At 38.2% G+C, this 15,858-nt stretch overlaps 1 protein-coding gene across 2 annotated transcripts in view; it reads left to right on the top strand.

Moving 5' to 3' along the window:
* abs (ATP-dependent RNA helicase abstrakt) overlaps positions 1-15,858 on the top strand; it is a 191,103-nt gene that overhangs the window by 57,270 nt on the left and 117,975 nt on the right. For both annotated transcript variants that reach the window (XM_090373425.1, XM_090373426.1), the window contains one exon: positions 8,363-8,480. In XM_090373425.1, the coding sequence (XP_090229551.1) occupies positions 8,363-8,480 (118 nt within the window). The remainder of the gene's footprint in view (positions 1-8,362; positions 8,481-15,858) is intronic.

The following is a 15,858-nucleotide window of genomic DNA, read 5'->3' as shown; positions in this document are numbered from 1 at the left end:
AAGATGATTGAGGAGTTCTGGCGCAACATATTGAGCAGGGAAATAAGATATAACAGCTGAGCCCCCTAGATAGAACTAGAACGCAAGAAAACCAAGAATGTATAAGAGATGAGAGAGTGGGAGATTCAGGAGGAAGAAGTAAAACAGATGATCAGGAGCTCTCACAACTGGCGAACTCCAGTAATAGATAGTCTCCACAACTACTGGTACCAGAAACTCACTTGCACACACAAGCACCTGGCAGAGCAATTCACCTGAATGATAAGAGCGCCTCAGTAGCCAGGAGCAGCAATGCATAGCACACACTTCTTGATTAGACCAGGGTTCAAGCCCGTGACCACCAAATACGGAGGATGCGTAAAGGTCAGGGAATGACCACCGCATATCCCCGGAGCAATATGGCCTTAGTTGCTAATGCTCCAAAAAAACCAAATAACAACCACCGAATGATAAGGCACCCAGAGACAATCCCAAAGTTTCTCACTCAAGGAAATGCATATCTGAATTTCAGCCTTTTCTGACGTGACAAGAAATTCTCATATATTATTACAATAAAGGAATAGGCACATTATAGCCAAAGCAGCTTATGTACCTTAAAACCCTCACAACAACATATCTGAAGCTTAAAGATGAAGAAACAAGAAACCCAGTGAAATACAGGCCAATCACCTGCCTTCCAACGATGTACAAGATTCTGCCCGGCTGCATAACCAAGAAGATATCAGACCATTTGGAGAGCCAGAACATAATGGCTGAACAGCAGAAGGGATGCAAGTGGCTGAGCAGAGGATGCAAGGAGCAATTAACCATAGATGCCGCAGTTATAGAGCATGCCTACAAGAAGGGCCACAACCTGTACACTGCCTATATTGTTTACTTCAAGGCCTTCAACTCCATGCCTCGTAGCTGGCTAATAGAGGTGCTGAACATCTACAGTCAATCCAATAGTGACAAACTTCCTAGGAGATATGACAGCGAAATGGAGTACCACCATTAAGGTCGAGAATATCACAACCAGGCCAATCCCCATCAGGAGAGGAATCTTTCAGAGAGATTCCCTGAGCCAACTGTGGTTCATCTAGCACTTAACCCACTATCCAACATGCTCAACAGTAGCAAGTACGGATATAACCTCAAATAAGGAAGGAAGAACCTATACACCCTCACCCACCTGATGCACATGGATGACATCAAGATCTATATGGAAACCAAGAAGCAACTCCAACAACAGAGGGGGGAAGAGAATAGCCTTGTGCAGGCGAGGTTTTTACTGCTGATGAACATAGAGGGGTTTTTCTGTTTTATTAACTTAAATTGGCTTAGATTAAATTGGCATATTAACTTATTTTCTAGAGTAGCTCTATATTCCTAGTTATGATACTTAGTTTAAATTTTAACGTAGATAGAGATTTTGTAAGTTATTACTTAGTATCAAAAAGGCCTCCGTAGCTGAGTGGTCAGGAGCGGGAGTGCAGTAGCACACGCTCTTTGAGTAGACCGGGGTTCAAGCCCCTGACTGCTGAATACGGTCGATCTGCCAACCTGCACTGGACCAGCATGGCAGATTATGGTCCATTTCCCTCAGCATGAATTGTCGAGGAGGCTTCCATCCTGCAGTGGGTTGATAATGGCTGCACTTTACCTTTTTTACTTAGTATCGGTAAGGTTATCCAATCCACGTGTTTTACAAATTTTGCAGATCTGGTGAACCCTGAAGTTTTTAGCTAGAGTTAGCTGCTTTATTGACCAATTGTTATATTAAATTATTTTCTGTAAGTAGCTTATAGACCTAGGCAAGATCCTTGATTTATTCTGAATTGAGACAGCGAGATTTTGGAAGTTAATTAATATTTAAGTGTCCGTAGATTAACTGTTCGTAACTTTCCGCCATTGTTATACGATACAACGTTATATCCCCAACTAGATAACGTTAGCTTAGTATAGTATATAATATTATCAATTAATCAGTAAATTTATTAATCTTGTTGAACTTCATTGTCAATGAAATTGTACTTTTAATTAAATACATATAACAACTTTGATTTTACTAACGTAACAAAATTAATTAATACATAACTTGATACAGAACTTATATAAAGAAACTGGAAGATAATACTTGACACTTAAAAAAAATATATATATATAGACACTTAAAAAATATATATATGAGAGTTTGAAGAACAGGGTGGATGCCCTTGAACGATCTAAATTGAGGGGCCCATCAAGCTCTCAGCTGCCCACATCAATGCCAGAGCTTGCACTTGATCATCACACAACATAGCGGCAACCCCCAAAGCAGAATGCACTGGTCCAACAGGAAGTAGTAGTTGTTGGTGACTCTATTGTCAGGGAAACGGGGAATATGCTATGTAAAAAGGATAGGTGGAGCAGGACCAGGGTATGTCTGCTAGGGGCAAAGGTTGATAATGTTGTAGAGCAGATATCATCTTTTAAGGGCACAAAGGGTGATATTGTTGTACATATTGGCACTAATGATATATGCAGAGTAGGAGACTGGCAGAATTACTTAACAAGTACAGGTAACTGTTGAAAAACAGGCCGTGAATTAGGGTTGAATTTGAAAGTGTCTGCAATTCTGCCCAGACACGATAGGAGGGAGTATATGATGAGAGCTTTGTCTGTCAATTTGGCCCTGGAAAGATGTGCAGGGTTCAAGGGGTAGAATTTTTTTCAACCTGGTCTGTACTTGTTAACATTAGAGACTGCTTCTACAGGGATGGGGTACACTTAAATAGAAAGGGTGCAAGAATATTTGCTGATGCTATCGAGGCAGTGTTAGGTGGGTCGGAAACCTGCTATCTTGGTGGGATACAAGGACTAATAGATTAATAGTAGCCACTGGCAGAGGTGAAAGTGATTCTTGCATTGTTTCTATTGGAATGAGCAGCAGCCTGGAAAAAAAGATGCAGGGTATTTCAGAGACTGCTGGGAGTCATTGCGGTACAAGTAAACACATGGGTTGCGTTAGGGTAGCTAAGAATAGGAACAGGTGCAGGTATACTTGCATGTACACCAATGCTAGGAGTTGGGTAAATAAATTTGATGAATTTGAGGTATTGCTCAGAACATCAAAGTCAGATATTGTTGGGATATCAGAGACGTGGTGTCACACAGATATAAGGAATGCAGAACTGGAATTTGGGGAGTACAATGTGTACAGCGCCTCCGTAACCAGGTGGGAAGTAGCAGCAGTGCGTAGTACACGCCTCTTGATTAGACAGGGGTTTGAGCCCATCACCACCAAATACGGAGGATGCGGAAAGGTCAGGGAATGACCACTGCATATCCCGGCGCAATATGGCCGTAGTTGCTAATGCTCCTAAAAACCAAACAACAATGTAACACAATGTGTAAAGGAAGAATAGACAAGATAGGGAGGAGGGGTTATACTATTAGTTCAGAAACACAAAATTCAAGGAAGTGAAGCCAGTCAACTTCGCTGGACAGTGCAGTGTCGAGTCAGTTTAGTGTGACATAAGCATTGGGATATCAAAATTGAGAGTAGGAGTGTGCTATACGCCTAATAACTCTGATGAGTATAATAAGAAACTGTACAGGGAAATAGAGTGGGCTAGTAAATCAGTCTTATAATGGGGGATTTTAATTTCCCAGATATTGACTGGAATTTGTGGGTTGGTCACTCACACACTATCAAGGCTTTTGTGGATTTATTGGATGATTGTTTTCTACATCAGCATGTTTGGGAGGCAACTAGAGGGAGTAATACTCTTGATATGATTATCAGTAGTGGTTCTTCATGCATTAAGAATCTGCAGATAAAGGAACCACTAGGTGGCAGTGACCACAGTGCTGAAGTGGAATTTACTCAAAGAGGTAACTACCATCAGGGGTAAAGGGAAGGGTTTTTGCTTTTGTAAAGGCGACTATGATGGTCTGAGACTGTATTTAAATTCTATACAGTGGGACCAACTGATAATATTACCAAGAGCAAATTCAAAATGGGAAGCATTCAAAGAACTTATCTTGGAAGCTACTAGGCTTTACATACCAACTAAGAAATATTGTTCAAGGTTTAGGCCTAAATGGATGTCAGATGAACTAATGAGACATATGGCAGAGAAGAAAAATGCATGGGGTACATATAAATTAATGGGTGACATGGAAGCCTATGATAGATATAAGCTGGCCTGTAACCAAGTCACAAAGGATATTAGGCAGGAAAAGGCAGATTATGAGAAATCCTTGGCAAAGGATGCAAAGAAAAACAGAAAAGAGCTCTTTACCTATGTAAACTCTAGAAGGAAAGGGATGAATCAGATTGGTCCATTGGATATTGATGGTTCAACAGTTGAGGATCCTGCTCAGGTGGCTACAAACTAAACGAGTATTTTGAATCTACATTCACACATGAGGAGTTATTCAGTGAGGGGAATGCCAGAGTTGAAGTAAACTCTGGCAGAGAGCTAGATGATTTTGTAATAACTGAGATGAAGGTGGAGGAGAAATTATTGAGGATAAACATAAAAAAGGCACCCGGGGTGGATGGGATCTATCAAGTTATATTAAAGGAGGCAGCAAAGGAAGTAAGCAAACCCTTAACCATAATTATGAAAGCTTCTTTGGACTCAGGAGAGGTACCCCATAGACTGGAGATGTGCAAATGTGACCCCAATTCAAAAAGGAGGATCAAAGGCTGACACAAGTAATTATAGACCTGTGAGTTTAACTTCTGTTCCCGGAAAATTAATGGAGGCACTGGTTAAAGAAGCACTGCAGGATCATCTAGACAAGACTTCAGTTATAGCTCAGACACAGCATGGTTTTGTTAAGGGAAAGTCTTGCCTGACCAATTTGATTGGATACTATGATGTAGTCACAAAAGAACTGGATGCAGGGAATAACTTTGATATTGTATATTTGGATCTTAGAAAGGCTTTTGATACTGTTGCACATGGAAGACTGCTGCACAAATTGGAGCAGTGTGGCATTGGAGGCAAATTGCTGCTATGGATAAAGGGATGGTTGAGGGGGAGAAGACAGAGCGGTAATCAATGGACACTGCTCATTGTGGACTAATGTTATTAGTGGAGGCACTCAGGGTTCAGTGTTGGGTCCATTATTGTTTTCTGTATTTATAAATGATATTGATGATGGTATATCAAACTTAATGTCCAAGTTTGCAGACGATACAGAGGTTGGCAAGGTTGTTAAGGACACTACTGATGCTATGCTGCTGCAAAAGGATGTGGAAAGGTTGAGCAGATGGGCTGAGAGGTGGCAAATGAAGTTTAACATTGACAAATGTAAAGTACTACATATGAGAAACAGTAACCCCAAAGCAACGTATCAACTCTGTGGTACTACACTGACAGTAGTAGAGAATGAAAACGACCTGGAGGTAATTGTGCAGGCAGAGATGAAGTTCTCTGAGCAGTGCAAATGGGCTGCAAGAGTAGCTCATGGTGTCAATGATATACAGGAATTTTTCTAGCATGGATAAGGAGGTGATTATTCCCTTGTATAAGGCAGTGGTCAGGCCACACCTTGAGTACTGTATACAGGTCTGGAGGCCTCATTTCAAAAAGGATGTAGAGCTCCTGGAATGAGTACAGAGAAGGGCAACAAGATTAGTGAATGGAACAAAGGGTTGCTCTTACGAAGAAAGGCTTAAGTTTTTGCAAATTACAGTGTCTGGAGACTAGGCACTGGCGAGGTGATCTGATAGAGGTGTATAAAGGTTTGAATGGTTTGAGCATGCTCAATGCCGATGGGATTCTTCCTCTTGCTCAGAATAATCACCTCAGAGGGCATAATTTCAAATTGAGGAAAGACAGATGTAGGATAGACATGCAGAAATTTGGTGGAACAGACTTCCATCCCTTGTTGTGGAAGTTGATAGCCTAAATAAATTTAAGGCTCAGCTGGACAGGTATTTCGAACGAACGGAGGGGTGAAATGGCGTTTTTTTTTTTTTTTTTGTTTTTATTTTGGGTGATGCTTCATAAGCTTGCTTTCTTTCATCATATGCCTCTACTAATGCTAATGCTAGTTACAGGTGACCCCTGCTTAATGCTGATAATTCGTTCTGGAAAAACAGAATGCTAAGTGAATCCGTGCTAAGCGAGCTCCGTATTCCTATAAGGTAACGTGTATTTGTGAGTTGGGATCGGTGCCATAGGATATTTCCTAATGAATAATAAACGGTAGTGAAAAGATATGTTGGTCAAAATGTTTAATATTCAAATATTTGTACATATAAAATATTCTGCATTACATATGTATATGATTATGTGGTAACTACTTACGTATCAAAATTAAACTTAAAATTCCAATTAAAATCATGAATTTAATTGATCTAAATTGATTTGATTTAATTGATGAATTTAATCATGAAAAATGTGTCAATTTTGGGTTGTACTTTGGCCTCTTCCTGGTAAATTAAAAGGGGTTTAATTTTAAATCCCCCACAGCGTTACCACCCAACAATAAAGTCAACCGATCCTTAGCCGCTTTGAAACCTGGCATGTTATTTCTTTCTTTTAATATGAAACATCTTTTAGGCATTCATTTCCAAAAACGTCCTGCTTCATCTATGTTAAAAACTTGTTGAGAAGTATAACACATATACCTCTCTTCAATAATTTTAACAAGTTCTTTTTTGAAAGTTTCGGCTCCTTGATCTGCATTTGCGGCTTCTTCCTGGATTTTAAATTTATTCAACCAACCCTTACTAGTTTTAAATGGTTCCATATTTTCTTTTTTTTTTTTTTTAGGTGAGTTTTTTTTCAGATCATTATATAGGCATTGTTATATCATTATTTAATTATATATTAAATATTTTTTTATAATATTTAACTTAACTGAATTCTGCATTGGATATTATCTTCAACAAAATTAATTAAAGTCTCTCCATTTCAATCCTAATAGCCGGCCTAGCCCTAGTTGCTTGCAGTGGAAGAGCTGTCTTTCCCGCTGCTAAAATTAATTCTTTATTTTTTATAATTGTTCTTACAGTTAAACTTGCTAGTCCTAAATTATGGCACACATCTGCTTGTCATTGACCGGAATTGATTCGCTTCAAAACATCTAATTTAATTTTCAAATTCAGCCTTTTTCTTACATTTTGTAGTCTTTGTACTGTATCCAGACGTGTTTTCATTCTTATCTGCCATTATTAACTCTTTGAAAATGTAACTGCGTTGGTTGCATTAATTATGATACAATGTTCGAGTAAACTGTCCATTACGTATGATATCTAATACTTTACTGAGTGATGATTAGACTTTGGATAAATGCATATAATGCAAATATTACAGCAATATACTTGATCATTTTTTAAAATGTTGATCTGAGTACTACGTAACAAGTCACTACTGCAGTTAAATTACGTGCGAGAAAATTTCACTGAGCGTGGGAAAATTTTTAAGTAGACGTGGGAAATGTTGTTTTGCTATTCATTCAAGCTACTGACTCCATCAAATGAAACGTTAAATACGCCAAAAATGCAATCTGTAAAAGAATGTTATGGTCAGACATGGGTTATAATATAAGAAAGCATTATAGTGTAAAGCAAACCGTGTTATAAAGAGGGCCTGCTGTATAGGCATATTTTTCACTCGTTTAATGTCTGATAAAAATCGTTTTAGTGCTTTTCTCCTGAAACTGCCCACGAACAATCTGGTGGTCATAGACTACAGTTTGAGAAACACTGTTGTATCATATTCTCTACCTAATGCCTGCTCTGTATATGAAAGGAGAAGAATTAAGCCTCATAAATATGTACATTGAGTTGGCTGTGCATATCAACACCCAATACCTAGTGAGGCCACCTTTTTGCCCGTAATACAGCCTGTACATGTCTTTGGCATGATTTCCACAAGGTGTTGCAGGGTGTCCTGTGGTAGTGCTACCAATGTATTGCACAATATGAAGTAATGCCTGCACATGGTCAGGTGGATAGTTGTAGGGTTGAAACTGGGTGAGTTGAGTTGCTTTGGGAGGATGAAGAATTCATTGCAATGTTCCTGAAACCAGTTAACAATCTGTCAGGCTTTTCAGCATGGTACATTGTCTTGTTGAAAAATTCTGGAGTTTTTTTGAATACTGTTATGAAAGGAGCGTACTTGGTTGGCGATGACAAAAAGGTAGGCATTTCCATATGCACTGAGTTCTCTTTGCATTAGCAACATCTACCTAATACTAGTGGGCCACCTTTTTGCTTGTAATACAGCGTGTACAACAGTAGTGTCACGATTTATTTTTCTTTACCAGATTAAAATTAGTATACCTATGTAAATTCATCGGCTATAATTTTAACAGAGTAAATGCCATTAATAAAGTATTTCTAAAATGGATGTATGATTTTCATATTTTTATTCAGATGGACGCCACCACGTTATATTTTAGCATTGTCTGAAGAATGTCATGAACAAGTGAGAAGAAAGAATCGTATTCTAGTAGAAGGAGAAGACATACCACCACCAATTAAATCATTTAAGGTTAGGTTAAAGTTTCTTGCTTTCTTACTAATCATTATTATCTTCATTTGAAATATGGATGGCACCTGATTACTGGGGTAATCTGCAGAATGAAAGAAGCACTTGTAAATGTGAAAAAATATAAATTTATTTATACATATCGTGTTTATAAAAGTATGCTACAGTGCAAGAAGATTTTATTTAAAATTTGTATACATTATTTTTTGGGAAAAAAAAAAAAAAAAAAACGGTTTATTTTTCTTTTTGGTTCTTCCTACAAGTATCAGATATAAATTACATTGGAAATTACTGTCTGATGCCTTGAAATTTATTACATAAATTTCAAGGGATCACTTTGTCGGTGAAAGTGGAGTCTGATATACTTGTTGTTCCACAAGTATATCAGAGGTTCACAAACTTTCATACCTTAAACTCTCTTAAAATTTTTCATAAATTTCATGCACCCAAGTTTCAGAACAAGTGGAAATAAATAGATTTTACCTAAAAATTTAGCTATAAATATACATAATTTTATAAATTAATAACTACTTCAATACATTTTATAGGGGCACTGTAGCCAGCATAGCTTATGCGCCACTAAACACCCATAAAACACACAATATATTTTATCTCAAAGGAAAAAATACAAATAATAGTAAAAAAATAAAAAGTAAGTTAAGGTACATAATTAATTGTACCTGAATTAGTGGGATGGTTTGTTCATTTTTTGTTAAAAAAGTGCTTCATGAAAACTAGCATCCTCCTCGAAAACAAACTGTGCCCCCCCCCCCCCCAAGGGGATCTCATCTTTTGGGAACCTCTGGTCTACATAGTCCAGTAGAGACTGCATGAACCAAAGCAGGATTAACCTGGCTCATAGAGACCATAGTTAATCCATCCTCAGATAATCAAGAGTCAATTTTTGATTATCTGGTGTAGATTAACTGTGCAATGGTTTGTATATTTCTGAACATCAGCATATAATGCATCTACAGGATAGAGCACAAAAATATATCACATTTAAAAATTACAATTTAAGGTACCTAATTAATTGTAACTAGTGATAAAACTTCCAATTTTTTAAATATTTTTTTATTCACAGACTAGCATTAGCATTAATAGAGGCATATGATGCAAGAAAGCAAACTTATGCAGCATCAGCCAAAAAAAAAAAAAAAAAAACCACTCCCATTTCACCCCTTTGTTCGTTCGAAATTCCTGTCCAGCTGAGCCTTAAATTTATTTAGTCTATCAACTTCCACAACAAGGGATGGAAGTCTGTTCCACCAACCAACTACCCACTGGCTAAAAGCAAATTTCTGCACATCTATCCTACATCTGTCTTTCCTCAATTTGAATTTATGCCTTCTCAGGTGATTATTCTGAGTAAGAGGAAGAATCCCATCGGCATTGAGCATGCTCAAACCATTCAAGGCTTTATGCACCTCTATCAGATCACCTCGCCGGTGCCTAGTCTCCAGACAATGTAATTTGCAAAACTTAAGCCTTTCTTCGTAAGAGCAACCCTTTGTTCCATTCACTAATCTTGTGGCCCTTCTTTGTACTCGTTCCAGCACCTCTACATTCTTCTTGAAATGACGCCTCCAGATCTGTATACAGTACTCAAGGTGTGCCTGACCATTGCCTTATACAAGGGAATAATCACCTCCTTATCCCTGCTAGAAAAATTCCTGTATATCATTGACAAGACACCATGAGCTACTCTTGCAGCCCACCTTCACTGCTCAGAGAACTTCATATCTGCCTGCACAATTACCCCCAGGTCCTTTTCATTCTCTACCACTGTCAGTGTAGTTCCACAGAGTTGATACATTGCTCTGGGGCTACTGTTTCTCATATGTAGTACTTAACATTTGTCAATGTTAAACTTCACTTGCCACCTCTCAGTCCATCTGCTCAACCTTTCCAGATCCTGTTGCAGCAGTATACTGTCAGTAGTGTCCTTAACAACCCTGCCAACCTGTGTATCGTCTGCAAACTTGGACATTAAGCTTGATATACCATCATCAGTATCATTTATAAATACAGAAAACAATAATGGACCCAACACTGAACCCTGTGGGACTCCACTAATAACATTAGTCCACGATGAGCAGTGTCCATGATTACCACTCTGTCTTCTCCCCCTCAACCATCCCTTTATCCATAGCAGCAATTTGCCTCCAATGCCACGCTGCTCCAATTTGTGCAGCAGTCTTCCATGTGCAACAGTATCAAAAGCCTTTCTAAGATCCAAATATATAATATCAAAGTTATTCCCCGCATCCAGTTCTTTTGTGACTGCATCATAGTATCCAATCAAATTGGTCAGGCAAGACTTTCCCTTAACAAAACCATGCTGTGTCTGCGCTATAACTGAAGTCTTGTCTAGATGATCCTGCAGTGCCTCCATTAATTTTCCTGGAACAGAAGTTAAACTCACAGGTCTATAATTACTTGTGTCAGCTTTTGATCCTCCTTTGTGAATTGGGGTCACATTTGCACATCTATGGGTACCTCTCCTGAGTCCAAAGAAGCTCTCACATGTTTGAAGTGATGACCATTTGTTTCCATAACTCTTTGAAAACACTGTTCTTGTCATATGACTTGTATAAATGCTTTCACACTTTTCTCTTATGAATAAATACTCTTATTTGAAAAAGGAAATTTGGTTCTACATTTGATAAACTGCTATGAATATTATTAGACATAATATTAGACATTACTTATTCTTGCTGAGTAAGTTAAAATCAGTACCAGACAATCATAAACAAAAGCAATGCTAATCTTTTCATTTCTTCCAAGGTCATGATTCAGCATTTATGTAAAATATGACTGATTTAAATTTTAGTAACTTTCCTGAATGCCCTTATGAAATTATACTTTTCACTCTTTATAAACGAGAAGAGAAGAGAATATTTGCAACAAGCAAGCTTATTATTCTGCTGAGTCGGCATTTCATCTTTTGTCACTTTTTCACCATAATCATCCTCCCCACCTGTGATTTTGCAAAATACAACTGATTTGTGCTACAGCTAAATATTAAAAATACCTATGACATGCAGAAACATCTTAAAGAGTACACTTTTATAAAAATATTTTTTCATTTAATGATAATATTTCCCTCTATTTCTCCAATTTATTTAAAATGATACTGACAGTGAAATATTAAATTACCAATCTCCCTTTTTTATTGAAAAAGTGTACTTCATTATTGTGAAATCACTTCAGTATATATCTTAACTATGAACAGAAAAAATGTTGAGCTAATTATTTTGCTGTAAGACATTATCTTATTAACTCTCTTACCTACAATTGATTCCCATAAACTTTCTCTCTTAATTATAATATTAATTACCAAACAGCATTTAAATTTTTTAAATAAAATGAAAATCAGCTAATGATAAATTTACTTTTACAATAATCTGGTAACAAATCAAGGGGTTCGAGTTGCCAGGGAGTCTCTATACAAGCTAATGACATATCCCGAGAAAATTTTCCTTTAACCATTCCATAAATGCTGTGTGCTATAGCACCATCCTGTTGAAACCACATTCTTGCTTAGAGGTTAGAATGTACAATCTAGTATTAGTAATGGCAAATGATGCCAGAAAGCAAGCTTATATGGCATATAAAAAAAAAAAAAAAAACCACTCCCATTCCACATTATTTGTACATCCCCTCCAACGGTTTGTCATGTTCTTTCCTTGAATTTATTCAAACTACCCACTTCCACAACAATAGATGGAAGTATGTTCCAACGATCAACCATCCACTTGCTGAAATCAAACTTCCATATCTACCCTGCAACCCTCCTTCCTCAAAAATTTAGGCCTCTTGTGCATGTGTAGTCTGAGATAGGAGGAAGAATGCCATCAGCATTTGAATGGATTGAAAAAAATTATTGATGAAGGCGGCTATTCAACGCAGCAAATTTTTAACATTAACGAGACTGCTCTGTATTGGAATAAAATGCTGGATCGAACATACATATCCAAAGAGGAAATGCCAGGTTTCAAGGCATCAAAAGATAGGGCCACGCTCTTGCTTGGGGCTAATGCAGTGGGTGATTACAGATTAAAACCACTGCTTCTGTACCATTCTGGAAATCCTTGTGCATTTAAGGGCAACAATAAAGCCACCCTACTTGTGCATTTCCAATCAAACCATAGAGTTTGGATAACAGTATCTCTCTTTGAGGATTGGTTTAAATGCTGCTTCATTCCCGAGGTTGAAAAATATTGTAAAGACAACGACGGTCCTTTCAAGATTTTATCTTCTATTAGATAAAGCTCTCGGGCATCCTACACATCTAGATGATTTTAATTTGAATGTGAGAGTCATATTTCTACCGCCAAACATGACTTCACTCATCCAGCCTATTGGGGGTGTTATTTTGAATTTAAAAGCTATTGTGCATACAATTTATGCACAATATTTGCTCAGGCATTGTCTGCAGTAGATGGTGAGAAAAATTTTATGTTAAGAGATTCATTACAATATTTGCCATGCATTTTAAACATTAATAAGGCCTGGGTGGAAATTACTAAAAGTTGTTTAAATGGCACATGGAAGAAAATATGCCCACTTTCTGTGGGCATATTTTCTTCCATGTAAAGGTTGCAGAGCTACTTAGTTGGAGATTGACACCAAAGACTTCGAGTTAATAGAGGAAGAAGAAGAGAAGGAATTATCTAACGAAGAACTTATTGACTTGCAGGCAGGGATAGTGAAAGAAGAAAATGCTGACAAAGCTCAAAATAAATCAAATGAGGAGCTGAGATGCTTCATCACAATAGATATGGCAATGGCATTTTGTGAAATTGCATCGGCAATGACAAGGTTTGAGAAGATGGATCCTGACAGCGAACGATTCTTAAAAGTTAGAGGGGTGAATGATATGCTTGCTTGCTACAAAAAAATCTATGACGAAAAGAAAAAAGACACCATCCAATCATCCATCAATATGTTTTTTCATAAGGTTGAGCGGCCGACCCATTCTAAATTTCCACAGTCCTCAACCTTTGCAGCGATGTACTTATCGGCTGAAGACGTCGATTCTGGAAACGATGCTCGAGAGGTAAAACTTACTGATGTTATGCCTGTCTTCTCTCTTTTTTTGTAATTTTATTATTTAAATTTTTTTTAAAATTGCACGCTTTTGTAATTTTTCCTGTGCATGAGATAAAAAATTTAATAAATACAATAAATAATTCTATTTACATGTTTGTTGAACATTTCTTTTTTGATTCAATCAATTCAGCAAGCACAGTTGCTAGTGCTGCACAAGCATGGAGGAAATTCCCTGACTTACAAGAGGATAACACTCATTTTCAAGTGAGTGGTGTCCTCTTAGTAATACACCGATGAGCCAAAACATTCACTATGATATGATGTTGGTCGTCCATGTGCAGCCAAAACAGCTCGTACCCAGTGAGGCACAGACGCTACAAGATTTCTAAATGTGTCTTGTGATATCTGGTACCAACACGTAACCTGCAGATCCTTTAACTCCTGTAAGGTCTGTGGTTGAGATGCTGCAGATTGGAGTTGCTGTTCCAACACAAACCACAGATGCTTGATGGATTGGTGTCTGGGGAATTTGGAGGCCAGGGCAATACCTGGAAGTTTTCCTCATGTTCCACAAACCAGTCTTGAATGATCCGGGCGGTGTGGCATGATGCATCATCCTGCTGAAAGACTGCACTGCCGTAGGGGAACACTGTTGCCACGAAAGGGTTTACCTGGTCACCAATGATGTTAGGTAGGTAGTAGACATCAGAGCGAACGTCACATGGATGACTGGATCGAAGGTATCCCAGCAGAACATCGCCCAAAGCATGACACCGCTGCCACCGGCTTGTTTTCGTCCCGTAGTGCATTCAGATGGCATCACTTCCCCAGATAAATGACGTGCACATACCCGGCCATCCACATGGTGCAACAGGAAACGTGATTCATCGGACCAGACAACCTTCTTCCAATCACTCAAGGTCCAGTTTCGATGCTCGCATGCCCATTGTAGGTGCTATCGCCAGTGAACTGAGGTTAGCGTGGGCACTCGGAGTGATCTGCGGCTATGCAGCCCCATTTTCAGCAGGGTTCGACGTACTGTGTGTTGTGACACATTACTTCCCATCACCAGCATTCTAATTACTGGCTAGTTGTGCCATAGTTGCCCTTCTGTTGCCATGTACCATCTGGGAGAGCCTTCACTCACTTCTAGCATCGATGAGCCGTGGTCATCCAACACCTCGCTGGCAGTGCTTGGGTTTTCCCCTCCTCGGACCACTTTCAGTAGGTACTAACCATGGCTGACCGTGAGCACCACACCACACCACACCAGCCTGCCGTTTTTGATATGCTCTGACGCAGTCATCTGGCCATTACAATTTGGCCTTTGTCAAACTCAATTAAGTCTGCTGCCTTTCCCATCTGAAGAATGAGTAACACTGATTAACGGAGTTCAGTATCAGGTGTTTTTTATACAGTGTCCCCACCTGCGCACATGCCGTAGTTTCATATACAGTTGCTTCGATTTGCATAATGACTTGCTGGTCAATGTTTTGGCTCATCGGTGTATATAACTTTTTAACCATTTTATTTTAATTCTTTCTTGTGTACAAACATAAAGTATGCAGATGTAGAGGTGAGTTACTTTTATAGAAAACTTGCTATTTAATAATAACATTCTTAACTATGGACTCTATATTGCCTGGCACAGAAGCCCTTCACAGGACTTTAGTTGTTCATTTCAGTCTTTCAGCCACGTTTGTGATTGGGGGCACATTTGCACATCTCCAGTCTGTAAGGACTTTTCTTGATTCCAAAGATTATAATAACTAAGAGTTGCTTGCCTTACCTTACCTGTTTCGTTCTGTATAACTGAAGGAAACAGGTAAGATAAGGCATTGCCTCCTGCTTTCTTGTTAACTTTTAATAGTATTAAAAGTATTAGTATCAGTAGTGTTAGCTGGGCCACTGGTATCCTCAATTTTAAAAACTTAATCGTGTCTGAATGTGGATTCAAAATATTTATTCGCATATTAGCAACCAGTTTAGTATCATTGATACTCTTACTGCAGATATCAAGTAGACCAACATGGTTAATTTCCTTTTACTTTTACAAGTAAGCAAAAAATTCCTTGCTACTTTTCTTGTGCTCTCAGCACTCTAAGATTTATTGTAATCTGCTGTATCATGCATAATCCTCGAGTAACTTTATTGCAGACTAATTTATATTTACTGTAGGATTGAGGATTCTCTTGATAATTTATAACAATTCCATGCATCTTACTTCTCTTCCACTAAGGTAATCAGTTTTTTTGTTATCCATTTTTTTCTGTACTTTGAACAATATCCTTTTGTTGGTATAAAAAACTTAGCAGCTTCCAGAATA

The sequence above is a fragment of the Mastigoproctus giganteus genome, chromosome 5, assembly GCF_048544385.1.
Source record: "Mastigoproctus giganteus isolate SK-2022 chromosome 5, ASM4854438v1, whole genome shotgun sequence".
NCBI lineage: Eukaryota > Metazoa > Arthropoda > Arachnida > Uropygi > Thelyphonidae > Mastigoproctus > Mastigoproctus giganteus.
The sequence above is the reverse complement of the archived record's forward strand: the minus strand, read 5'-3'. Positions and strand labels throughout refer to the sequence as shown.